Below are 25,653 nucleotides of genomic sequence, written 5' to 3' on the forward strand. Positions count from 1 at the left end.
AAGCTCCAAGGACCCAGTGTTCCCAGTGTTTTTCTCTATTGCTTAAAAGAACAAAAGATTTTCCCCAGAGTCTTATTTCCTGGTGGGCAGCTTGTGGTCACTGGGCCATGTGTGGGCACTTCCTAGCAGTATCCCTCACCTCCATGGAGAGAGAGGCCCTCACCAGTGAGCATGTTGTTCAGTTGCTAAGTCATGGACTGCAGCACACCAGGCTCCTCTGTCCTCCACCATCTCTGGGAATTTGCTCAGATTCAAGTCCATTGCATCGGTAATGCTATCTAACCACCTCATCCTCTGCTGCCCCCTTCTCCTTTTGCCTTTACTCTTCCCCAGCATCAAGGTCTTTTCCAACGAGTTGGCTTTTCGCATCAGGTGGTCAAAGTATTGGAGCTTCAGTTTCAGCAGCAGTCCTTCCAATGAATGTTCAGGGCTGAATTCCTTTAGGATTGACTGGTTTGATTTCCTTGCAGTCCAAGGGACTCTCAAGAATCTTCTCCAGCACCACTATTTGAAAGCATCAGTTCTTTGGCACTCAGCCTTTTTATGGTCCAGCTCTCACATCCATACATAACTACTGGAAAAACAGTAGCTTTGACTATACAGACCTTTGTTGGCAAAGTGATGTCTGTGTTTTTTAATATGCCGTCTAGGTTTATCATAGCTTTCCTGCCAAGGAGCAAACGTCTTTTAATTTCATGGCTGCAGTCACTGTCCAAAATGATTTTGGAGCCCAAGAAAATAAAATCTGTCACTGTTTCCACATTTTCCCCTTCTATTTGCCATGAAGTTATGGGACCCAGTGCCACGATCTTAGTTTTTTGAGTGCTGAATCTCAAGCCAGCTTTTTTACTCTCCTCTTTCACCCTCTTCAAGAGGCTCTTTAGTTCCTCTTCACTTTCTTCCACTAGAGTGGTATTGTCTGCATATCTGTTTCTCCTTTACTTCTCCTAGCAACCTTGATTCCAATTTGTGATTCATCCAGCCCAGCAATTTACATGATGTACTCTGCTATAAGTTAAATAAGCAGGTTGACAATATACAGCCTTGACTCACTCCTTTCCCAATTTTCAATCAGCCAATTGTATGTCCAGTTCTAACTGTTGCTTCTTGACCTGCGTACAAGTTTCTTGGGAGGCAGGTAAGGTGGTCTCGTACTCCAATCTCTTTAAGAATTTTCCACAGTTTGCTGTGATCCACACATTAAAAAGCTTTAGCACAGTCAGTACAGCAGAAGTAGATGTTTTTCGATCCAATAAATGTTGGCAGTTTGCTCTCTGGTTCCTCTGCCTCTTTGAAACCCAGCTTGTACATCTGGAAGTTCTCGGTTCATGCAGCTACGTTGAAAGATTTTGAGCATAACCTTGCTAGCATGTGAAATAAGCACCATTATATGGTTCAGCAGCATACAGCATCACAAATGCACATCTGTCTCCTTCCTTGTTCCCTCACCCCACTTTTGTTATTTTACATTGAAAACATTTGGATAGTCAAGATTTATTCCCTCATCTTTTGGGGTTTTTTGAGGACCATGCTATGCCTGTGGCTTGTGGGATCTTAATTCCTCAACAAGGGACTGAACTCTGGGCCTTCAGCAGTGAAAAGCGCCAAGTCCCAACCACTGGACCACCAGGGAATTCCTGCCTTATCTTTAAAAATATATATATATATATATATATATATATATTTTTTTTTTTTTTACTGTGTTCGGTCTTAGTTGCTGCATTGGGTCTTAATTTCAGCATGTGGGATCTTTAGTTGTGGCATGTGGGATCTAGTTTCCTGACCGAGGATTGAACCCAGGTCCCCTGCTTAGGGGGTGCAGAGTCTTAGCCACTGGACCACTAGGGAAGTACCCCCTCATCTTTCATAACTCTGTGCCAGGCACAAAGAATGACCATTCCAAACAGCTTTGTAGGTGCTAGGATGGAGGTAAGTGTAAAATGCCATAGGAGCCCAGAAGGGATCTCAGACCTACCTGGGGGTGGGTTGGAGGGGCTGTAGGCTGAGGATGAGTAAGGACAGCTTCCAGGAGGAGGTGATGAATGACCTCTGAGCTGAGGCTTAAGGAAGAGTGGTCTCTTCCCTAAGAGTGGTCTCTTCCATAAGGGTCATTATCCGGGGCTGGAGAGTGGCAGGGTTTCCCAGGTTGTATGTGCCAGGCTCCAGGAATTTCCCTGGATGGCCATGGGATTGCTCCTGCAGCCCATTTTCCTTGGGGAGTTCCCCTGGGTCTTGATGACTTAAACAGGCTTTGTTCAGAATCCCGAGTTGTGAGTAGTCCCTGGCAGTCACCCTGATTGACACATTGTCCTGTCACTGGCAGAAGGAAGCACCTGCTGGTTCTGAGGGTTTTGGAAGAAGCTTTGGAGGCCAAGCTCTGTCCCTGCCACCAAGCTCCTGACTCAGAACTCACCACTCTTGGCTTAAGGAACTTGACAGCATCTGAATGGATTAAGATGTTCAAGCCAATCTTTCTGACATTCTGGGCAGCTCCAGCCCTGCTCCCCTTCTCTGTCTGTGGGAGTGGGGAGGGCAGTCTTAATTTAAGGGTTGGAAATAGCAACATCAGGGTGAGGTTTGTGGCACTTAACACAACAGCTGGGCTGGTCGCAGCCTTTGGGTGACTCATTTCCTCTGTGTAGACAGCTACTGAGGGCACCCAGCCAGCTTCCTTGCCTTTGCTCTCTCATGAAGCTTAGGCACAAAAAGACAGGGAGCACTTGAAATAGTGAAGAAAAAGAGCCAGAATTCATTCCCACAAGCCTCCTGACCCCCACCGCACTTCCCTCAGCCCAGTGAGCAACATCAGATTCAGGGAGATAGCAGCAGAAGGGAAGGGGCAGGGCCTGGCTGCCTGGAGTCTTGGGGACCTGCTCAGAAATGGGGAGCAGAGGCAGAGGAGCTAGTGATATCTCTGTGTCTTGCCTGCCCATGCCTCCTCCATCTCAAACCCTACAAGCAGCACTGAAAAATTCAACATCCCCTTAACAAATGGTGCTGGGACAACTGGATATCCATGTGCATAAAGGTGGATCCTTTCCTCACACCATATACAAAAATTAACTCAAAATCGATCATAGATCTAGGCATAAAAGCTAAAACTGTAAACCTCTTTGCAGAAAACATAAGAGTAAATCTTTGTAACCTTGGCTTAGACAATGATTTCTTTCTTTTTTTTAATGTTTATGTACTTCTTTATTTGGCTGTATCAAGTCCTAGCCACGGCACGTGGAATCCTTTCATTGCAGCATGCAGGCTGTTCATTGCAGCATGGGGGCTCTCTAGTTGTGGCACGCTGCCTTAGTTGCCCCATGGCACATGGGATCTTAGTTCCCTGACCAAGGATTGAACCTGCGTCACCTGCATTGGAAGGTGGATTCTTAACCACTGGACCACCAGGGAAGGCCAGGCAGTGGGTTCTTAAGTGTGATACCAAAAGCATAGAGACAAAAGAAAAAACAGATAAGTCGGACTTATAAAAATTTAAAAATTTTCTGCCTTAAAGAAAGAAAGTGAAAAGTGAAAGTGAAGTCGTTCAGTCGTGTCCGACTCTTTGCAACCCCGTGGACTGTAGCCTACCAGGCTCCTCTCCATGGGATTCTCCAGGCAAGAATACTGGAGTGGGTTGCCATTCTCTTCTCCAGGGGATCTTCCCGACCCAGGGATCTAACCTGGATCTCCCACATTGCAGGCAGACACTTTAACCTCTGAGTCACCAGGGAAGCCTTAAAGGGCACTATCAAAACAGTTAAAAGGTAACTCACAGAACTGGAGAAATGATTTGCAGATCATGTATCTGATATGGGCCTAGTATCCTGAACTTATAAAGAAACCTTGCAACTTGTATTTGTTTCCTAGGGCTTCTGTAACAAAGGACTGTAAACTGGATGGCTTGCAACCACAAAAATGTGTTATAGTAGTTACTCCTTATCCATAGGGATATGTTCTGAGATCTCCAGTGGATGCCCGAAACTGTGGATAGCACCAAACCCTATATATACTATGTTTTTCCCATACATACATACCAATGATAAAGTTTAATTTATAAATTAGACACAGTAAGGGCCATCCCTAGTGATCCAGTGCTTAGGATTCCACCTTCCAACGCAGGGGTGCAGGTTCAATCCCTGGTTGGGAAGCTAAGGTCCCACATGCCTGCTGACCAAAAAATCAAAACAGAAAGAGCAAGTGTAACAGTGTTCTGTAACAAAAGTTATGTGAATGTGACCTCTCAGCCCCCCCAATATCTTACTGTACCAATGTAATGCCTTTTCCATCTTAACTTTAAGCACTTATTCACGTGCTGTGGGTTTAGCTTCTGTAGTTTGAGGTGCAGCAACAAAGCTGGCACAAATTTATTTTTCCTTCTTCATAATCTCACAGATAGAAGACTCTTTCTTACCATAGATCTTAACAACGTTTGAATATCCTTTATTTCTTTCCTTATTTAGTCTAGAACTTTTACTGTGTTACTTAAAGAAAGCACTTTACAGCTTCTCTGGCAGATCCGAATTGCCAGCATCACTAGTCTTGTGCTTTGGGGCCATTATTAAGTAAAACAGGGTTCCATGAACCAAGCACTGCAATACTACAACAGGCGATCTGATAACCAAGAGGGCTACTAACAGAGTGACTAATGGTGGGACAAAGGGATGATTCACGTCCCAGGCAGGATGGAGAAGGACGATGAGAGATTTCATCACACTACTCAGAATGGTCACAGTGCAAAACTCGTGAATTGTTTATTTCTGGAATTTTCCACGTAATGTTTTTGTGGAAAATACAGTTGGCTGTGGGTAATTGAAACCACAGATAAGGGGGAACTGGTGTCTCTGATAGTTCTGGAGGCCAGAAGTTCACAGTCCAGATGCTGACAGGGTTGGTTCCTTCTGGAGATTCTGGGGAAGAATCTGTTCCACACCTTTCTCTCAACTTGTAGTGTCACCAGCAGCCTCGGGCATTCCCTGGCTTGTAGACGCATCACTGCAGGCCCTGCCTCTGTCATCACATGGGGTTTTCCCTCTGTATCTCTGGCTTCGCCTGGTATTCTCTGTATGTTCTCTTTTCTCCTCTTATAAGTAGATCAGTCACATTGGATGAAGGGCCCGCCGTACCCCAGTATGACCTCATCTTAACACATTTGCAACAACTCTACTTTCAAATAAGGTCACATTCTAAGGTACTGGGGGGGGGGTAGGATTCCAGCATATCTTTTGCAGGGTTGTGGGGAGGACACACACAATTTAACCCATAACATGACAAAAGAACAAATACACCAATTTGAAAATTGGCAAAGGATTTGAATAGACCTTTCTCCAAAGAAAATATACAAATGACCAATAAGCACATGAAAAGATGCCCAGTGTCTTTAGACATCAGAGAAATGCAAATCAAAACCATAAGTTTACACTTCATATTATAGCCATACATTCACCTGACTATAATCAAAAGTACAGATAATAATGATGGAGAGGATGTGGAAAGATTGGAACCCTCATACATTGCTGGTGGGAAGGTAAAATGGTACAGCCACTTAGGAAAACAGTTTGGAAATTCCTCAAATGTTAGACGTAGTTATCATCAGTTGAGTTCATTTGCTTAGTTGTGTCCAACTCTTTGTGACCCCATGGACTGCAGCATGCCAGGCTTCCCTGTCCATCACCAACTCCCAGAGCTTGCTCAAACTCATATCCACTGAGTTGGTGATGCCATGTCGTCCCCTTCTCCTGCCTTCAATCTTTCCTAGCATCAGGATCTTTTCTAATGAGTCAGTTCTTTGCATCAGGTGGCCAAAGTGTTGGAGCTTCAGCTGCAGCATCAATCCTTCCAATGAATATTCAGGACTGATTTCATTTAGGATGCACTGGTTGGATCTCCTGTCAAGAGTCTCCTCCAACACCACAGTTCAAAAGCATGAATTCTTTGGCACTCAGTTTTCTTTATGGTCCAACTCTCACATCCATACACGGCTACTGTAAAAACCATAGCCTTGACTAGACGGACCTTTGTTGGCAAAGTAATGTCTCTGCTTTTTAATATGCTGTCTAGGTTGGTCATAGCTTTTCTTCCAAGTAGCAAGTGTCTTTTTATTTCATGGGTGCAGTCATCATCTGAAGCCCAAGAAAATAAAGTCTGCCACTGTTTCCATTGTTTCCCCATCTATTTGCCAGGAAGTGATGGGACCAGATGCCATGATCTTCGTTTTTTGAATGTTGAGTTTTAAGTCAGCTTTTTCACTCTCTTTCACTTTCAAAAAGAGGCTCTTTAGTTCCTCTTAGATTTCTGCCATAAGGGTAGTATCATCTGCATATCTGAGGTTATTGATATTTCTCCCTGCAATCTTGATTCCAGTTTGTGCTTCATCCAGCCCAGCATTTCTCATGATGTACTCTGCATATAAGTAAAATAAGCAGGGTGACTATATATAACCTTGACTTTCCCAATTTGGAACCAGTCTGTTGTTCCATGTCCAGTTCTAACTGTTGCTTCTTGACCTCTATACAGGTTTCTCAGGAGGCAGGTAAGATGGTCTGGTATTCCCATCTCTTGAAGAATTTTTCACAATTTGTTGTGATCCACACAGTCAAAGGCTTTAGCATAGTCAATGAAGCAGATGTTTTTCTGGAATTCTTTTGCTTTTTCTATGATCCAGTGGATGTTGGCAATTTGATCTCTGGTTCCTCTGCCTTTTCTAAATCCAGCTTGAACACCTGGAAGTTCTCAGTTCATGTACTATTGGAGCCTGGCTTGGAGAATTTCGAGCATTATTTTCCTAGTGTGTGAGATGAGTACAATTGTGTAGTACTTTGAACATTCTTGGCATTGCCTTTCTTTGAGATTGGAATGAAAACTGACCTTTTCCAGTCCTGTGGCCACTGCTGAGTTTTCCACATTTGCTGGCATATTGAGTGCAGCACTTGCACAGCATCATCTTTTAGGATTTGAAATAACTCAGCTGGAATTCCATCACCTCCAGTAGCTTTGTTTGTAGTGATGCTTCCTAAGGCCCACTTGACTTTGCATTTCAGGATGTCTGGCTCAAGGTGAGTGATCACACCACTGTTGTTATCTGGGTCATTAAGATCTTTATTGTTATCATATTACCCATCAATTCCACTCCTAGGTGTGTACCAAGAGAATAGAAAACATGTGTCCACAGAAAAACTTGTACATCAAGGTTCTCTGCAGCATTATTCATAATTGCCAAAAAGTAGAAAACTACTCATATGTCCATCTTCTGAGGAGTGGATATATAAAACATGATAAGTCCATAATTGGAATATTACTTGGTAATACAAAGGAATGAAGTAATGATACATGCCAGGACATGGATGAACCTTGAAAACATGCTAAGGGAAAGAAACCAGTTTCAAAAGACCACATGTCGTAAAATTTCATTTATATGTATTCAAAATGGACAAACCTAAGGAAACAGAGGGGGTTTCCCAGGTAGCGCAGGGGTAAAGAATCTGCCTGCAATGCAGAGACACAAGAAAGGTGAGTTTGATCCCTGGGTTAGGAAGATCCCCTGGAGGAGGAAATGGCAAGCCACTCCAATATTCTTGCTTGGAGAATCCCATGGACAGAGGAGCCTGGTTGGCTACAGTCCATGGGGTCACAAAGAGTTGGACACGACTGAGCCCTCACACATGGAAACAGAAAGTAGATTATTGATTGCCTAGAACTGGAGTGGTTGAGGGGAAACAGGGAGTGGCTGCTGATGGGGTTTCCTTATGGAACAATGAAAATGTTCTAAACACAGATTGTGGTGAAGGTTGCACAACTCCATGAATATGCTCAAACTACCGAATTACACACTTTTTTTTTTTTTTTTGGTCACATCATGCTAGATCTTAGTTCCCCAATCAGGGATGGAACCCACTCCCCCTGCAGTGGAAGGTCAGGAGTCATAACCATTGGACTGCCAGGGAAGTGCCTCAATTATACACCTTAAATGGTTTAATTTTATGATGTGAATCGTGTCTCAATAAAGATGTTTTTAAAAATAAACAAACCCGCCTTTCCTTCTTTCCCAACAGAAGAGCAAGAGCTGGATCTCAGAAGATGACTTCTACCGGCCTCCCCGGGAACAGCTCACGGAGAGTCCTTCCAATACTGCCACAGCTTCTCCCAGAGGGACTCCCGAGTCGAGGCCTGCCCTCCTCGAACAAGAACCAAGACGAAGCTGCTCCATGGAGGCCTTAGACAAAGCTTGCACACCTTCCCCAGGAAGCGGGAGAAGCGGGGCCGCCCCCGCGCCGCCGGACCACAGGAACTTTAGGGTGGTGCATCGGCGGCAGATGGGTAGGCAGCTCTGCGGGCTTCCGGGTGCCGCACTGCGCATGAGCAGTGCCTTGCAGAGAGCGGTTCGAAAGTCGTCTTTTGCGTTACTGATTGGGCGGTATCGTCTCCCAAGAAAAGCCTCATCCCAAAACATAATAACGAGCACCCTTGCAGAGTAATTCAGGAAGGCATTTCGGAAAGAGTACTGTATTTTCTCATAAAATCTGTTTTTAATTTTTATTGGAGTATAGTTGATTTACCCGGAGAAGGCAATGGCAACCCACTCCAGTACCCTTGCCTGGAAAATCCCATGGACGAGGAGCCTGGTAGGCTGCAGTCCATGGGGTCGCGAAGAGTCGGACACGACTGAATGACTTCACTTTCACTTTTCACTTTCATGCACTGGAGAAGGAAATGGCAACTCACTCCAGTGTTCTTGCCTGGAGAATCCCAGGGACGGGGGAGCCTGGTGAGCTACCGTCTATGGGGTCGCACAGAGTCGGACACGACTGAAGCGACTTAGCAGTAGCAGCAGTTGATTTACCACGTTGTGTTAGTTTCAGCTGTACTGCAAAGTGAATCAGCCACCCAGACACATATATCCACTCCTAAAATCTTAAGAAAGTAATGGTCAAAACTGCCTACAGGGTACACGAATACTGTTTCATACACGGAAATAGAAAATAACTTCCCTGAAACTCTCCTGTAAATCTTAATGATTATACATAAGATTATATGTAAGATACATAAGATAATCATAAGAGTATACAGGCCTCTGGACTCTGTCTGGAGCCCAGAAGGAAAGCCCCGCCTCTTGAAGGCTCAAATGTTTCAACTGCTCCTCCCTAAGGCCTTTCTCTCAGATGGTTTATTTAGCAGCTCTGATGGGGTTTATCAGATCTGCAGTTTGTTCCGTGTCCTCTGTGTGCAGTTCACAAGGAGGCCAGCTTGACCTCCACCCCCTGTGAAATTCCATAAAGCATTAAATAACCGTAACCTAATTTTTCTGTAACCCTCAGAAACAAACGTGCAAGTGTGTCCTAAAGTCAGTCTGTTTCTCTCCTCATTCTCTGCAGTGACCCAGCAGAGAATGCTGGCTGGATTTCTGGGGCCGTGGCTCAGGGAGTCTGGGCACAGCCCTGGTTTCCATACCACCTCCTCTTAGGTTTTTCTTTCAGCCCATGCGATGGTTACAACCATACCAGAGAAGGTGTGCTTTATGCCTGCATCATCAGGTACGGAAGGATAGGAAGACCGTACACAATGGTTTGAAATCTCTAAGGCTAGTCCAAGCTGGGAGAGAGAAGTGTGTGTCCTTTGGACCCCCCCTTGTTCAGGGATATGGCTAACCCCTAGGGATCAGGGAGCCTCGGGCTGTGTGTGGTACACACACTCCCCACTCAACAGATACTTATTGGACACCTGCGATGTGCCAAGTACTATTCTAGGTGCTGGAGACACAACAGGAAACAAAGCCAGGTCCTTATCTTCATGGGAGTTGTATTCTAGTGTGAGGGACAGGAAATAAGCAGATGAACAAGTAAACATATAGTGGGGGCAGGTGATCATTCCTGTGGGGAATAGTAAACTGGGGAGGTGGGCAGGGTACTATTTCATAAAGGATGGCCAAGGACTTCCCTCATGGTCCAATGGTTAGGACTCCACACTTTCACTGCTGGGGCCCACGTTCAATCCCTGGGTGGGGAATGAAGATCCTGCAAGCTACACAGCATGGCCAGAAAGTAAATAAATAAAGGCTGGCCAAGGAAGCCCTCACAAATTAGGTGACATTTGAGGAGACTTGAAAGGTGGGGAGAGAGGCACGAGGCAATCGTTGTATTTCAAGCAGGGAGAACGTGTGCAAACGCCCTGCGACAGGAACATACAGTAAGGATGTTGGTTTTTGCTCTGAGAGAGACGTGATCTGACTTGGGGGACTCTCCAGAGGTGTCATCCTGGCTCATTTTTTGAGGGGCTTCATGGGGACATAGACCAGTCAGGAGGCCACAGCCATAAGCCCGGTCCGGAATGATGGTGAATCAAACACCTGAGGTAGTGGTGGAGGCAGTGAGAAGTGGAAGAAAGCTCTGGACATACCAAGAGGATTTGCTGATGGATTAGATATGGGGTGTGAAAGGAAAAAAAAAAAATCAAGGATAGCTCCAAAGTTTTTAGCCCCCAAGCATCTGGGAGGATGAAGTTTGCCATTTTACTAGATGAGGAACATCAGGAGAGAAGTGGGTTTGGAGTGGGAGAATCAGGAACACGTTTTTGGACGTGTCAACTTTGAGAAGTCTATTAGACATACACGGAGCATATGGAGATCAGAATCTAGAGCTCAGGGGCGAGGTCCAGGCTGGAGATAAACACTGAGCAGTTGTTGCATAAAGCCCCGAGACCAGGGAAGATCAGCTAGGAAAGGCGAGTATCAGTAGAGAAGAGAACCAAGGCCGAGCTCAAGGCCTCCATGAAGAGGTCAGTGAGAGGAGGGAGCATCCGGGAGACAGGAGGGGGTGCCAGTGACAGCCGAGAAGACCCCAGGAAAGGGCGGCTCTGCTGTGTGCAGTGATGCTGATGGGCCAGGCCAGATGGGGACCAACGACTGGCCTTAGGACTTGGCAACAAGGAGGGCCTGGTAGCCTTCCCAAGGACAGATTCTGTGGACTTGGGACAGAAGGCTGCTTGGAGGAGGTTCAAGAAAGAACAGAGGAGGGGGCCCAGAGACATTCCCACAACTCCTCAGGGGGGTTTCTATAAAAGGGACAGAGACCTAGGGTGGTAATTAGAGATGTGAGTAGAGTCGAGATATTTTTAATGCTGGGAGAAATAACAGCATGTTTGTGGGCTGGTGGGAATGATCCAGGAGAGAGGGAAAAGACAGTGATGCAGGAGGGGCAGAGAAGATTGCTGGAGAGACATCCTTGTCCTTGAGTAGGCGGGGTGGTGGTGGGGGGACCCCTGCACAATTGCACAGATGGGAGGGTGGCCTCAGACGGAAACACAGTCAGTTCATCCCCAGCGACAGGGCTCAGAGTGTGGGTGCAGATGCTGGAAGGGGAAGGTGTAGTGAAGCGCACATGGAGGTGATTGTTGAAGTGCTTTTATTTTCTCAGTGAAATTCAGGAACACAGTCATCAGCTGGGGTGAGGGTGGAAGGGAGGCTCTCAAAATATGTTCCCATCCAGCCAGTGGTGGCCTGTGTTCTCCGGGTGGTCACAGAGTCCACACCCACGACAGGACTCGGGCCCCGGAGATTATCCAGGGTGGCGAAGGGCCAGGCCTATCATCTAAAGCATCTCTTTCTGCCTCCAGGGCTGTCCAACCCGTTCCGGGGGCTCCTGAAGCTGGGCACGGTGGAGCGGCGGGGGGCCATGGGCATCTGGAAGGAACTCTTCTGCGAGCTCTCCCCGCTTGAATTGCGCCTCTACCTGAGCGGTGAGGAGCGCACCTGTGTGGAGACCTGCTCGCTGCTGCGCTGCGAGTCCGTGGGGCCGGCCCACAGTGACGGCCGCTTCGAGCTGCTCTTCTCCGGCAAGAAGCTGACCCTGCGTGCCTCGTCCCGAGATGAAGCTGAGGACTGGCTAGACCGGGTGCGCGAGGCGCTGCAGAAGTGCCGGCCCCAGCAAGAGGAAGAGTGGGTGACCATCCAGTACCCGGAGCAGCCTGAGGACCCCCTAGAGGCCCCCCAGGGTGGCCACCCCACCCCCTCGGACCTGCACACAGAGGCTGAAGCCCCCCAGGGCCCGCAGTTCAACTGGTCCTTCTCCCAGGTGCCTGAGCCCGACGCTATCAAAGAGTCCCTTCTCTACCTGTACACCGACCGCACGTGGATGCCCTACATCTTCTCCCTGTCCTTGGAGTCCCTCAAGTGCTTCCGCGTGAGAAACAACGAGAAGATGTTAAGTGACAGCCACGGAGTCGAGACCATCCGAGATATCCTGCCGGACACGAGCCTCGGGGGCCCCGCCTTCTTTAAAATCATCACGGCCAAGGCCATCCTGAAGCTGCAGGCCGGAAATGCCGAGGAGGCCGCCCTGTGGAGGGATGTGCTGCGCAAGGTCCTGGCATCCTACCTGGAGACGGCCGAGGAGGCGGTGACCCTCGGTGGCAGTCTGGATGAAAACTGTCAGGAGGTGCTGAAGTTCGCCACGCGGGAGAACGGCTTCCTGCTGCAGTACCTGGTGGCCATCCCCACAGAGAAAGGCCTCGACTCCCAGGGCTGCTTCTGTGCAGGTGCTAACTCACTGTCCCCCACCTCCAGCCTGCCTGCACTAGGGTTCCTGCTCTAGGCTCTGCACCCCTTCCTGCTCCCCATAGGCGCCCCCATACTGCCCCGGGGATGTTGCAGCAAATTAGGCTGTTCCATGATCATATTATATTCTTCTGGAGCCAGGGCTTCAAATATTTTTGCATGCTTTTACAAGCGTACACAGGTATTTAATTACAAAAATAGGCTCATACTACATGCTGGCAAACAGAACTTACCGTGACGATGACAATGTTCTAGAATCTGTGCCATCCAGTACCATAGCTACAAGCCACATGTGGCTACTGAATACTTCGTGTGGCTTCCTAGTGTGGAGGGAACTGAATTTTCATTTGGCTTTAATAATATATGTGTGTGCATGCTCAGTCGTGTCCAACTCTTTGCGATCCCATGGACTGCAACCCACCAGGCAGAATTTCCCAGGCAAGAATACTGCAGTGGGTTGCCATTTCCTCCTCCAGGGGATCTTCTAGACCCAGGGGTCGAACCCATGCCTCCTGGGTGTGCTGCATTGGCAGGCAGATTCATTACCACTGAGCCACTTGGGAAGTCCTTTTTAATAATATATTTAAATGGGCACCTATGGCTTGTGGCCACAATTTTAGACAGCTCAGCTATATCTATTGTTCTGCAGCTTGGCTTTAATCCAGTTAGGAATATGTTATGCACATTCTTCTACATCAGTACATCTGCTCTGTCATTTGCATCATCAGATCCAGTCCTTCCATGCCAGGCACTGGGCCAGATGCTTTCTTTGGATTGTCTCATTTAATCCTCACAATAACCCCGTTGGGACTTGTCTCTATTTATAGCTGAGGAAACTGAGTCACAGGACTGGTAAGTACCTGTCCCAGGTTCACACAGCGAGTGCTGGTGGAGCCAGAAGAGGACTTAGTGGTCTCAGAACCTGTGCTCTTAGCCAGGCACCCACAGGGCCTCTCCACTCCCGTGCTTTCAAGGCTGCGTGATATTCCCTTGCTCACGCCCCATTTCTAGGTCTTCTCCTCAGTCCAGACAACCATTTCCTTCAGCCCAGGCCCTTCAGCTGAACTGTGAGGAGGTGGCCCTGCTGCACAGGGAGATGCAGCTGTGCGCGGTCTAGGAGCCGTCCCGTCTGGGTGGAGCATGTGGGACTGGAGGGGAAAGCCTGCTTCAGGCATCTGAAGGAAGTGGTCTGCAGTTGGTCCCCCTCCCTCCCACCCCCAGAGGATGGAGAAGCTATGCAGAACAGAGCTTCTTGCAGAAAAAAGTCTTCAAGCCCCTGTTCACCCCTTGCCCCCCTCCCCCACCTGCCAGCCCCTAACACTCACACTTTGCCCTTCAACCCACGGGCTGCAGGTTCAGAGAGGAGGCCAGGCCCCCAGGGCTAGGAGGAGGGCTTCCCCACTGGGGATGTGGATGTTAGCAGGCAGCTCTCCCCACACCTGCCACCACTATCCCCCTCTCTGCCCCCGCCAGCCCCCAGCCAGCCAGACTGAAACTGGGGAGCTTGGGCCTTTTTTCTGCCCACAGAACTCTGTGGCCGGGACACCGGCCTCTGACATCTGGCTTGTATCTCATAGTTTACTTTCCAAACCTCATTTAAACTTTGTAATAACCCCGCAAAGTAGCAAATAGTAGCTGAATTGGAACCATGCAAAAATTCAGTGAGGGTCAGGTGAGACAGCGCATACACCAAAGAACCAGCCCTTCTAGTCTCCAGGAGGCTGAAGGGACTCCCCCTGGCCCTGTAGGAGGCAGGGCCTATGCTAAGGATTTGAGCCCTGCCTCTGGTACCCTGGGCACACCCTACTTTGATTCCCTGTGCCCCCTGCTTTGGGGGGCTCCAGCAGAGGGGCTGAAGCTGGGCCCTGCGCCTTATCCCGAGGTAACAGGCCCTGGCTTCAAGCTGGCACCAGGCCATGTCCATCACCTCCAGGTGGCTTCCCCTCTCGCTCCCTGTGTCCAGTCCCATGTCCCCAGCTCCTGTCCTCCTTGCCGAGACCCTGACTCCCTGCTTCCATTTCTGGGCCCCGGTGGAGGGGGTGTGCCTAGCGGAGGCTGGGATTGGTGGACAAGCAGTGGAAACATTGAACAGAGACAGTTAGGAATAAGAGAACGTGGGCTCTGCTCCAGCCCCTCCCAAACTTGACTCCAGCTGTGCACCCAATCGTGGTGTGACTGGGCAGGTTTCCTAACCTCTCTGTGCACCAGTTTCTTCAGCTGGGAAACAGTGACAGTAATTCTTAGAGTTTTGTCGTAAAGGTTAATTACCAGAGTTGATTCTGACTGGTGGGAATATGAGTGGCGGTTGTTTTTATCTTCATGCTCTCCTTTCTAATCTGGCTGCATTCCCTAGCTAGCAGGCCCTTTGCCTTGGCAGCTACTGTGTGTCTCAGGAGCCAACTCTGGCCCCACTGCTGCTCACCCTCCCTCTGTTTCTCTCCCTAGGCTGCTCCCGGCAGATCGGCTTCTCCTTTGTACGACCCAAGCTCTGTGCCTTCTCTGGCCTCTATTACTGTGACATCTGCCATCAAGACGATGCCTCAGTGATCCCGGCCAGGATCATCCACAACTGGGACCTCACCAAGCGCCTGGTAAGTCTTGAGCCCAGCCTGTCATGGCCATACAGGGCTGCTGAGCAACAGAGAAGGGGTCACTCCTCTTTGCTGCTGCCATTTATATGTTTGGGGGAGTTTGGCTCTAGAGAAGCCAGGGTCACTAGTTTAAGCCCCATGATGTGGGGGAGCTGACCAAAAAGTAATTTGGTGCTGGTCTACAGCCCCTGGGCAGAGCTCTGTCCATGCCTGCCTTGGTCCTCAGGTGGGAATCAGGATGGTTCACTGCAGCTCCCCATGGGCACAGATAAAACTGCTTAGAGCACCAACATAGATAGATAGGCAGAAATGATAGAATAGATTAGATCTAGAGGATGGGTGGATGGGTTAGGTGGGTAGTTGCATGCATGGGTTGATGGGTGGCTTGGTGGGTGGATATGAATGGATGGATGGATAGATACGTGGATGGATGTATAGATGGGTAGATGGATGAATACGTACATGGGTAGATAATGGATGGATGGAGGATGGATGGGTAGATGATGGATGGATGGATGATGGATGGTTGAATGGGCCAGCCAGCTGGCACACTTTCCCCTGGGAGCAGTCAACCTTTTCCAGGCTTTTTTTTTTTACATATGTATTTACTTTTTTCCCCTACTCTTCAAAGTCATCTTTATTTGGTTGTTTAATCTTTCTTCCCACCCCCAAGAATACAAGCTCCTGCATCTACTTTTTGTTAATTTTGGAATCATACTGGGCTCATACTGCTTTATAACATGTTTGTTCAGTTAGTATTACATCTTGGATACTTTCTGATGCTCACCAAATGCTTTTAAATATGATGTATTCTGCGGTCTTTCAGATTTTCCTCTTCTTCAGCTGAGCTTATCCACTTACATAGCTGTGTTACCCTGAGCAAACCCTTCCACTTCCCATTTCCTTGTCCATGAAGGGGGATTAATTACAGTGTCTGTCTCTGGGCAGTGAAGACTAAAGGAAACAGAACCCACCAGTCACTTAGATGGTGCCCCTTCCCTTTCCTAAGGCCTCACCTTCTGCCCCTAATTCATTTGGTCAGGATCTGCCTCAAGGGGTGCAAACTCGGCTTTCTCCCAAAAGCACAGATTTCTGCCAAGACAAGACACAGAAACAGAGGAAGTAGCTGTTTGCTTCCCTCAAGACCCAGGCCTGCCAGCCACGCTGCCTCGTATGTCCTCATCAGAGCCCAGAGAACATAATTCTCAGAACCTGTACCACCCTGACCTCCACCCCCTGAGGATAGAAACACCTATTAGCTTCACTTTGGTTCTCTTTCTCTTTTTTTGGCCATGTGGCATATGGGATCTTAGTTTCCCCACCAGGGATTGAACCTGCATTGGAAGCACAGAATCTTAACCACTGGACCACCAGAGAAGTCCCAACATTAGCTTCACTTTGGCTTTTTTACTGGTTACCTCATCCTCACCCCTGCCCTCAGTGTTAAGTATTTAACTAACTACATGGAGAAAATTAAACCTCAAGATGACCACAAATGCAAAGAACCCTCTGGTCATAAAACACCCTCACCGCTTACAACATCCGGATGCCCCTGTTGAGCCATCTCCCTATTCACTGCTGTAAGTTTGGTGCCACTTCCTTTTTCCAACTAGAAAATTCTAACGATTCCCTTGGCATACCTAAGGTCAGGAAGCATCCAATTCTCTCAAAGATGCCAGGCCTGGGAAAGACAGGAAGGTTCAGAATAGGAAGTGGCTGGCTGCCAGGTTAGGGGCCTCTTGTCCACTGTCTGGCTGACCCACTTGTGCAAGGCCTGGCTGGTGCTTGGCAGGACGTCAGCCCAAGCCTGGGGCTTCTCTGTTTGTCTGTGTCCTCCACACCTGTGGGAGAGGAACAGTCCCAGGAGAGCTCAAAGCTCAGGCCTGTCTATGAACTTGGCAGTTTCTAGCGCACATTCCTGCATGTTATTTCATCTGGGCCTCACCCTAAGCCTGGGGCTGAGTTGTGGGAAGGGCCGGGCAACCGCAGTCTGACCTGAGTCACTGACTCACAAGGCCTTTGCCAGTGGGAAGCTGGGGGCTGGTTCCTCAGGACTCTGGGAAATGGGGAAAGATGGAGATATCAGTGAGGTAAGAAATGCTGGTGAAGCCGGTAGAGCAGCCCCTGACCTAACAGTCTCCTGCTGGTCCTGTCCCATCCCCTGGGGCCAGCAGACAGATGCCTGGACCACACAGGCACCCACAGAGTCTGATGGCAGCTCCCATTCACTGAGAATCTTCTTCCCTGGATTTTCTTTTAATCTAAACTTAAAATAATCCCATGAGGTAGGTGCTTTTATTTCCCCCATTTTACAGAGGAGAAAACTGACTCACAGAGAGGTTAAGTAAGTTTCTTGAGGTCATACAGTTGAGAAGGGGTGGAGCCAGGAGCCAAAGTCAGACTAGGCACTGCAAGGTGATTGATGGTGGAGAACAACTCAGCTCCTCCATTCTTATCCTCCCTAAAGAGACTGCAGGGGAAGGGGCTTCTCTTTGTAAGTGAGGTGGCCAAGGGTGCAGAGACAGCAACTCAATTCAGACCTGGGCTCTTTCTTTCTTTCTGGTGGCTTGGAGAAGTCCCTTTAGCTCCTGTGAGTCTCAGTTTCCATATCTGTAAAACGGGGATGATGACACCACCCCTTGGGTTGTCGTGAGGATGAAGAAAGGATGTGGTTGAGGTCCTTAGCCCAGTGTCGGGCATATAATAGGTGCTCAGTAATTGGCGTTAGGGTCAGAGCTGAGGGTAGAACCTTCCACGTCTATCAAGTGGGAGAAACCCAGATCAATCACTGAACTCCACATGGAGACTTTGGGGGAGGCCCTGGTTGGTGCTGCTAGTGAGGACGGAAGAAGCTCAGGAAACCTCTGCTTAAGCTGTATCTGATCCATGGTTTCCTGTGGTTGGAGCCTGACTCAGGTCAGTCACCTGGTTCCTGAGTCGGCCCAGGGTAGTGTCTGTTTCCTTTCTGCAGAAAAATGGGGGCGGGGCCGGGGAGGCCAGGAAATAGTGGGAAGGGTCTGTGAGGCCCAGGGGGAGAGGCGTGTGGACCCTCCTTCCTGTCCCCGCGTGGTCAGGGAGGGGCAGCCGCTGGTGCCAAGGGGGAAGAGCGGATTTGGAAGCCAGATCAACTAGGTTCAAATCCTGACTTATCTGAGCCGTGGGCCTTGGCTGAGTCACTTCCTCTCTCTGAACCTCAGTTTCCTCGTCTGTAAAATGAAGATGGTACCGCTTCCCTTGGCAGGTGGCTGGAGGGGTGAGCGAGGGAGTAGCGCCTCAGGCGCTCACCAAAGGCCCTCCTGTCTCACCCTCGCCGCCCGGTGGTGTCCTCAGGTCTGCAAACAGGCCCTGAAGTTCCTGACCCAGATCCGGGCCCAGCCCCTCATCAACCTGCAGCTGGTGAACGCGTCGCTGTATGAGCACGTGGAGCAGATGCGCCTCATCGGGAGGAGCCGGGAGCAGCTGAAGCTGCTGGGGGACTACCTGGGCCTGTGCCGGAGCGGAGCCCTGAAGGAGCTGAGCAAGAGGTGAGCGCCCGGACGCGGGGACACACACACACACAGAGACAGAGAGACACATACAGACACAAAGAGACATTCACACACACAGACACACAAAGACACACAGAGACACATACATACATACACACAGGGACACACACACAGATACACACACAAAGAGACACACACAAAGACACACACGCAGAGACACACACACACAGAGACACACACAAAGAGACACACACACACAAAGACACAAAGAGACACATACAAAGACACACAGAGACACACACAAAGAGACACACACACAAAGACACAAAGAGACACACATACAAAGACACACAGAGACACATAGACACACACACACATACACACAGGGACACACACACACAGAGACAGAGAGACACACACAGAGATACACACACACATACAGAGAGAGAGACACAAACACACAAAGAGACACACACAGACACACACACACACATACACAGAGACACACACACAGGGACATACACACAGAGACAGAGAGACACACACAGAGATACACACACACAGAGACAGAGAGACACATACAAAGAGACACACACAGAGACACACACACACATACACACAGGGACACACACAGATACACACACACACAGACAGAGAAAGAGAGACACACATACACACACAGACAGAGAGACACACACAGACACACACACACACACACAGAGAGACACACACACAGACAAAGACAGAGAGAGAGAGAGACACACACACGCAGACAGAGAGAGACACACACTCACAGAGACACACACACACAGACAGACACACACAGAGACAGAGAGACACACGCACAAACATACACACAGACACAGAGACAGACACACACAGAGACACACACATACAAAGAGACACATATACAGACACAGAGACACACACAGATGTGCACACACAGATACAGACACACACATGCACACAGGCACGCACACACACACAGATACAGACACACACAGGGACACACACAGATACAGACACATAGACACAGACACACGCATACACACAGGCACACACACGGAGACACAGACACACAGACACAGACACACATTTAAGAGTGGCTTGCTCAGTGCCTGGACACGGGGACACACAGACACACACACAGACACACATACACACCCACGTACTATACACAGGGTCAGTGCACAAGCAACTTCTTGGGCGAAATGCCAGGGCTGGTGAAGGACTCCCTCTTTGCATTTAGGAGTGGCTTTTATTTGTGTGTGTAATGCATTCATTCATTTGACAAGTGCTTATTGAGAACACGCTCAGTGCCCAGTGAGGGTGTGGGCCCCAGGGCTGAGCACGGTGGACTTGGGTCCTGCCCTCTGGAGGGCACGGCAGGGGGCAGGGCCGCGGCTACCCCCAGGAATGAGGGCGGAGGAGAGAGCAGGACTCCCTGGAAGTACAGCCAAGTTGGGGGTCTGACCCATATTGGAGGGGGCTGATGTGGAGGGGCTTCCTGGAGTGACCTCCAGTGTGAGACCTGGGAAATGAATGGGAAAGAGGGGATTTGCAGGAAAGAGTGTTCCAAACAGAAGTAGTGATGTTCATGGGCTGTGGATGAAGGTCCTGTGTGTGGAAAGAACAGGGAGAAATTTCTGGGCAGTGAAAAGGGAAGTGGGGATGTGGTGAGAGGAGGCCAGAGACGTGAGAGGGGCTGGTCTCCTGGCTCCCCGGGTCCCCACCACCCCTCCACCCCACGGCGGCTTGACTTCACCACCCTGGCAGCAGCCCTCCCCAAATCCTTGCAAGAGGACAAGGTTGGAGCAGGACCCTCAGGATGCCCTTCACAAAGCTTCTTGGTACCAGTGCATGGGGGGACTTTCAGTGCTCAGTTGGGGGTGAGGGGTGACACCGTCTGTGGGGCTATGCTGTCCTGGGGCCCCAGGAGGACAGGGCTCGGGTGGACGAGCTGATGCCTGCTGCCCAGCTAGGCTTCGTTCCTGGTTTCTGGGGACTCGGAGCAGTTCACACGCCCCTCCATGTTTCCCCTGCAGCCACTCCTCCCAACAGGGCTGGTGCAGACCCCCTGTCTGCTAGGCTTCCCTGCTCAGTCCTGGTCCCTGTCCTCCCAGGGCTGCTCTGGGGAGCCTTCTCTTAGGCAAAGCACAGAGGCTGTCCCCTCACAGGCTCTCAGAGCAGCTGGCTGATCCCTGGTCTCCTCCGCAGGGCCTGGAAGAGCAGAAAGCCCTCTGGGGACCACCCTGAGGGACCCAGATGGCTGCTTCTGGGGAGGCTGTTGCTGTCTCAATCATCAGTGGGTCCTGGGTCCCACTTACTCCCATCCTTTCTGAGATTCCAGGACCCAGGGCCCCAGAGTCTGCCCTCTTGCCCCCTGTCCAGGGTGGTGAAATCTCAGGTCAGGTGGGACCTTGCGACCCTCTCCAGTTCAGGGATGTCTGCAGACCTGAGTAGACCAGCTGCCTGTAGGATGGGTCCTGGGTGCATTTCACTCACCCATCCCTACCCTGCTGAGATTGGTCAGCAGCCTTACTGGCCTGTCCAGGTTGCCCTGTCTGGGCACTGGCGGCGGTCTTGCCTCTTTCTCTCTGGCTACTGTTCCCAGCCTTCATGAAAGCAGGGCCAGGCCTGCAGAAGTCCCATTTCAGAAGCAGCATAGGGTGAGGAAAGAGCTCAGGAGCAGCCTTCACCTGGCCCCAGACTTGCTGTGTGACTCAAGGAAGTGGCTTCACTTCTCCGAGCCTCAGTTTTCTTGTCTATAAAATGGGCCAGTGATCCCCATGTTCACATGGCCTGCTGGAGTTGTGGTGAGGGCCACATGAGGGGCCCAGTGTCCACGGAGGGACAGAGACAGGTGATCCAATGGCCCTGGGTCAGGGAGGTGTGTGCTGTGAGGGAGGGAGGCAGGGTGCAGAGGGCAAGGGGGCTTCTTGGAGGAGGTGGCATCAGCTGAAGGTTTGTGGAGTTTTCTTTCCTCTTTTAAAAAGAAAAAAAAATGCTTTTCTTCTTTACAAAGATAGTATTCAAATAGTATTAAAGAGAACCAAGCAGAAAGCTGGGGTTACCCTTCTCCAGTCTGGCCACTGTCAGTATTGTAAGAGCTTCTAGATCCCACTCTGTCCTCACTCACAGGAAAGCGGAGTTGCCCCAACACAAATGGCATCGCCCATGTGGTGAACCAGAGTTTAGGGAAAGAACCACAAGAAGCCTGGGCTGGCTTTTCTGCCGGGAACCCATGGCTGTGGGGGGTTGGGGAGTGGGGGAGGCGTGGCTTGTCAGGACCTTCACAGGGCTCAGCATAGCCGGGTTGTGGGTGCAGGGGCTAGACCTCTAAGACCCTCTGTGCCACCACAAAGGCTTAGGATTTTAATCTGCTGACAGCCTGAGCTGTTGAGGAGCACAGGATGGTCATACTCCCGTCAAGACCAGTTTGGCAGCAGTAGGGCGTGGGGGCTGGTGTGGTAACTGGCTCAGGAGGTGAGGAGGCTGGGACTGAAGTGGTTGGAGTGGAGGCTGAGAGGATGGGAAGGGTTGAGGAGAAGCCGGCAGATCTTGGGGTCCCCGTTCTCTCAGAGGGCTGCCCTGACCTCCCCTCCACAGCAGCCGTAGGGCCTCACTGAGGGCCTCACAGGCCCAGGGTAGGTGGCCTGGCCGGCCCCCTGGGCTTCCACGACTCTGAGCAGAGGGCAGACGACAGAGAGGACTCTCCATCCAAACGGGCCCCACCCTTCCTGCCGGCTCAGGAACAGCCTGTGCGCCCCCTCTGCCCCTCCCCCTGCATTTTCCTGGTGATAAACGGCAGCTTCCTGTTCCCAGAAAGCTGGAAGTTTACTGGGGAGACCGGCACGTTGCACTGAGTGGCCACTGGCAGCACAGCGTGGGATGCCTGGTGGAACTCGCCGTCTCAGCCCTGGGTGGGGTTCCTCCTGGAACCGGGGCCATGCCTTGGGGTGGGCACAGCCAAGAACCCATTCCAGATGCCGCGGGACCGGGCACCTTCCTGCCTCCAGAGGTCCGGAGCACCCTGGGGCAGGCTGCCGCGTGTCCTCGGACTGGGAGAATTCTCTCCCCAACCCCATTACCGCACAGACACACAGCAAGGCCAGGCAGGAATTTTTGCAGGTGTTTCCTGTCCATCTCTCAGGATGTAACCCTTGGGATCTCTGCCATTGGTGAGGTGGAAACTAGAGCCAGGCTGGTGGTAGCTGAGCTCTCGTCCTCTGCCCCCCACCCCCACCTCTGAAATGGGATCTGTGCACTCAGGACACCTCAGCTCCTCTCCCAGAGCGCCAAAACCAGATGCTTAAATGTCTGTCCCTAAGCTAGACCAGGGGCTACAGTAGGAAGGCAGAGGCCATGTCCTGGGCATTTCTGTCCCCAGCACTGTCCCTGGTATGTGATAGTGGCAGTAATGACAACAGCTATTAATAACAGCCTCTAGGCATTCACCTGGGAGATAAGGATGCAGGCTCTGGAGCCAGACTACTGCTTTCAGACTCCAGCTGTGCCTCTTACTAGCTGTGTGACCGCAGGCAAGTTCTTCAACCTCTCTGTGCCTCCATTTCCTCTTCTCAAAATGGGGGTTATAATAGTGTCAACCTCACAGGATTCTTGTGAGAATTAAATGAGTTAATATATATCAAGCTCTTAGTCCAGTTCCTGGCTCCAAGCGTTAGCTTTCATCATCCTCCTCATCATTATTTTTTAAATAGACTTTTAAACATATCTTTAAAAATTTTTTTTCAACTTTATTGAGTATAATTTACAAAATTGTAAGATATTTATAGTATTTGTTGTGGTGATTTGATATATGATTATACTGTGAAAGAGTTCCTCCCATCTTATTAATTCACACATCCATCATCCTCACATATTTTATATATATTATGTATATGTATATATGAAAAGTGAAAAGTGTTAGTCACTCAGTCGTACCCAACTGTTTGTGTCCCTAAGGACTGTAACCCACTAGACTCCTCTGTCCATGGAATTCTTCAGGCAGGAACACTGGAGTGGGTTGCCATTTCCTCCTCCAGGGGTTCTTCCCGACCCAGAGATTGAACTTGCGCCTCCTGCATTGCAGGCAGATTCTGTACCATCTGAGCCACCTGTATAGTGGTGTGTGAGAGAGAGAGAACATTTCAGTTCTGCGCTTAAATTTCAATTATACAATACAATGCTATCAACTATGGTTAATAATTATTCATTTACTATGTACAAGGCACTGTGCCAAATGCTTTAAATAAATTATTTAATCCCGAAAAGAGCTCTCTTGCTCAGGTGAGGAAACCTGAGTTTAAGAGAGGTTAAGGAACTTGCCCAGGGTCCTGACAGCTGGTAACCTGGAAGTCCAGGTCCCAAGCCCAGGCTGGAGCTGTTTCTCCCTGGTTGCAAACATGGGTGGGCCGGGATTCCTTCTGAGGAGCCTCTTGTCTTTTCTTTGAAGGCTCAACCACAGGAATTATCTCTTGGAGTCGCCTCACAAGTACAGTGTTGCCGACCTCCAGCAGGTGAGAATGCCACCCCTGAGGTGTGTGTTAGTTGTTCAGTCATGTCTGATTCTTGCGACCCTATGGACTGTAGCCTGCCAGGCTCTCTGTCCACAGGGTCATAAAGAGTCCAGGCAAGAATACTGGAGTGGGTTGCCATTCCCTTCTGCAGGGGATCTTCCCGACGCAGGGATGGGACCCGCGTCTCCTACATTGCAAGCAGATTCTTTACCGTCTGAGTCACCAGGGAAGCCCAGAGGAACCTAATTCCTAGAAACTTATTCCTGGAGAAATCAGAAAGGGAGATGTTGGGGCGGGGGGCTGCTGCCTGCAGTTTACTGAGGCAAGACGTCCATCTTCAGCCATTCAGCAGCTCAGAATGGGTGTCCGGCCATCCACACTTCCTGGGGCAGTGACTGAGCCCTCAGCCCCCCTGGGACAGGCAGGCACCACAGCCAAGCCCCGGATCACAGGGCTCAACCCCCTTCCAGGCGTCCGGACCCCTCCTGGCTGCAAGGGTGGAGGGAGGGTGAGGTTTGGGACATTCCTTTCCTCAAGGGAGGGGACGGTGGATTCCTCTGTGCACAGGGACTGCATGCCTGCATGGCTCGGCCTCACTTGGGGAGGTTTTCTTGCCCAAGTGGAAGGAAACTCCTCTTGGGGTAGGAGTGCTCCAGGCAGGCTGCCAGGAGGAGCAGCAGGCCACGTTTTGCAGACAGCCTCGGGCTTGGCACGGCCTCTCAGAAGGCCTTGGCGGCCGGCGCTTGCCCTCCACAGATCGCAGACGGGGTGTACGAAGGCTTCCTCAAGGCCCTGATCGAGTTTGCCTCCCAGCACGTCTATCACTGCGACCTGTGCACCCAGCGCGGCTTCATTTGCCAGATCTGCCACCACCATGACATCATCTTCCCCTTTGAGTTTGACACCACAGTCAGGTATGCGGACGCCCCACACACACACCCCCCACCCCTGGGTGGGGGGCGAGTCCCAGGTGCCACTGTGAGGGGGACAAGCTGAGCCCTCACAGGATGCCCTGCCTCCCCTGAGCCACCCGTCTTCCTAGAGAAGAGGTAGCCGCTGCCCCTTTGAGTTGCATGGGAGGACCTCGGTTGTGTCCTCTGCGAACAGGTGGAGGAGGGGCTGGGTGAGTTACTGGCCTAGAGTGTTGGCACAAGGCCGGGCACAAAGCAGGCACCTGGTGGGCAGTACCTGCCACTGCCTCTGCCCCGTAACGATTGTCCCCAGTCATCACTCATTATCAGAAGCCTCTAAATGGAAAGAGGCCTCCACCAAGCCTCCATTCCAACCCACGTGGGAGTGGAAAACTGAGCCGGTGGGAGCATCCATTCATTTTCAGTAGGTGTCCCCAGACCCAAACTCGACCCCCCCGAACAGACCTGGGGCTGAGTTTTTTAAACTGTAGAGTGTTTGGAACACAGGCAAGGAATCAGTGAGTCTCACCAGTATTTATAAGAAGAAAAATAGAATAGAGGGCATTGGTGTGCATCGTGGGGCTTGGAGATCAGCACTGCAGCGAGAAC

General features: G+C 50.3%; 1 protein-coding gene across 6 annotated transcripts in view; it reads left to right on the forward strand.

The window, feature by feature from the left end:
• Window positions 1-25,653, forward strand: part of PLEKHM1 (pleckstrin homology and RUN domain containing M1) — a 56,094-nt gene that overhangs the window by 28,117 nt on the left and 2,324 nt on the right. For 5 of the 6 annotated variants that reach the window (XM_081577029.1, XM_081577032.1, XM_081577031.1 and 2 more), the window contains 6 exons: window positions 8,040-8,304; window positions 11,596-12,516; window positions 14,981-15,126; window positions 18,457-18,650; window positions 24,070-24,133; window positions 24,890-25,047. In XM_081577029.1, coding sequence (XP_081433155.1) covers window positions 8,040-8,304; window positions 11,596-12,516; window positions 14,981-15,126; window positions 18,457-18,650; window positions 24,070-24,133; window positions 24,890-25,047 — 1,748 coding nt within the window. Of the gene's footprint in view, window positions 1-8,039; window positions 8,305-11,595; window positions 12,517-14,980; window positions 15,127-18,367; window positions 18,651-24,069; window positions 24,134-24,889; window positions 25,048-25,653 lie in introns of all 6 variants that reach the window. The other variant, XR_014078873.1, reaches the window with a different exon arrangement.

This window comes from Giraffa tippelskirchi, chromosome 3 (genome assembly GCF_054371585.1).
Source record: "Giraffa tippelskirchi isolate mGirTip1 chromosome 3, T2T-mGirTip1v1.2.pri, whole genome shotgun sequence".
NCBI classification, from domain to species: domain Eukaryota; kingdom Metazoa; phylum Chordata; class Mammalia; order Artiodactyla; family Giraffidae; genus Giraffa; species Giraffa tippelskirchi.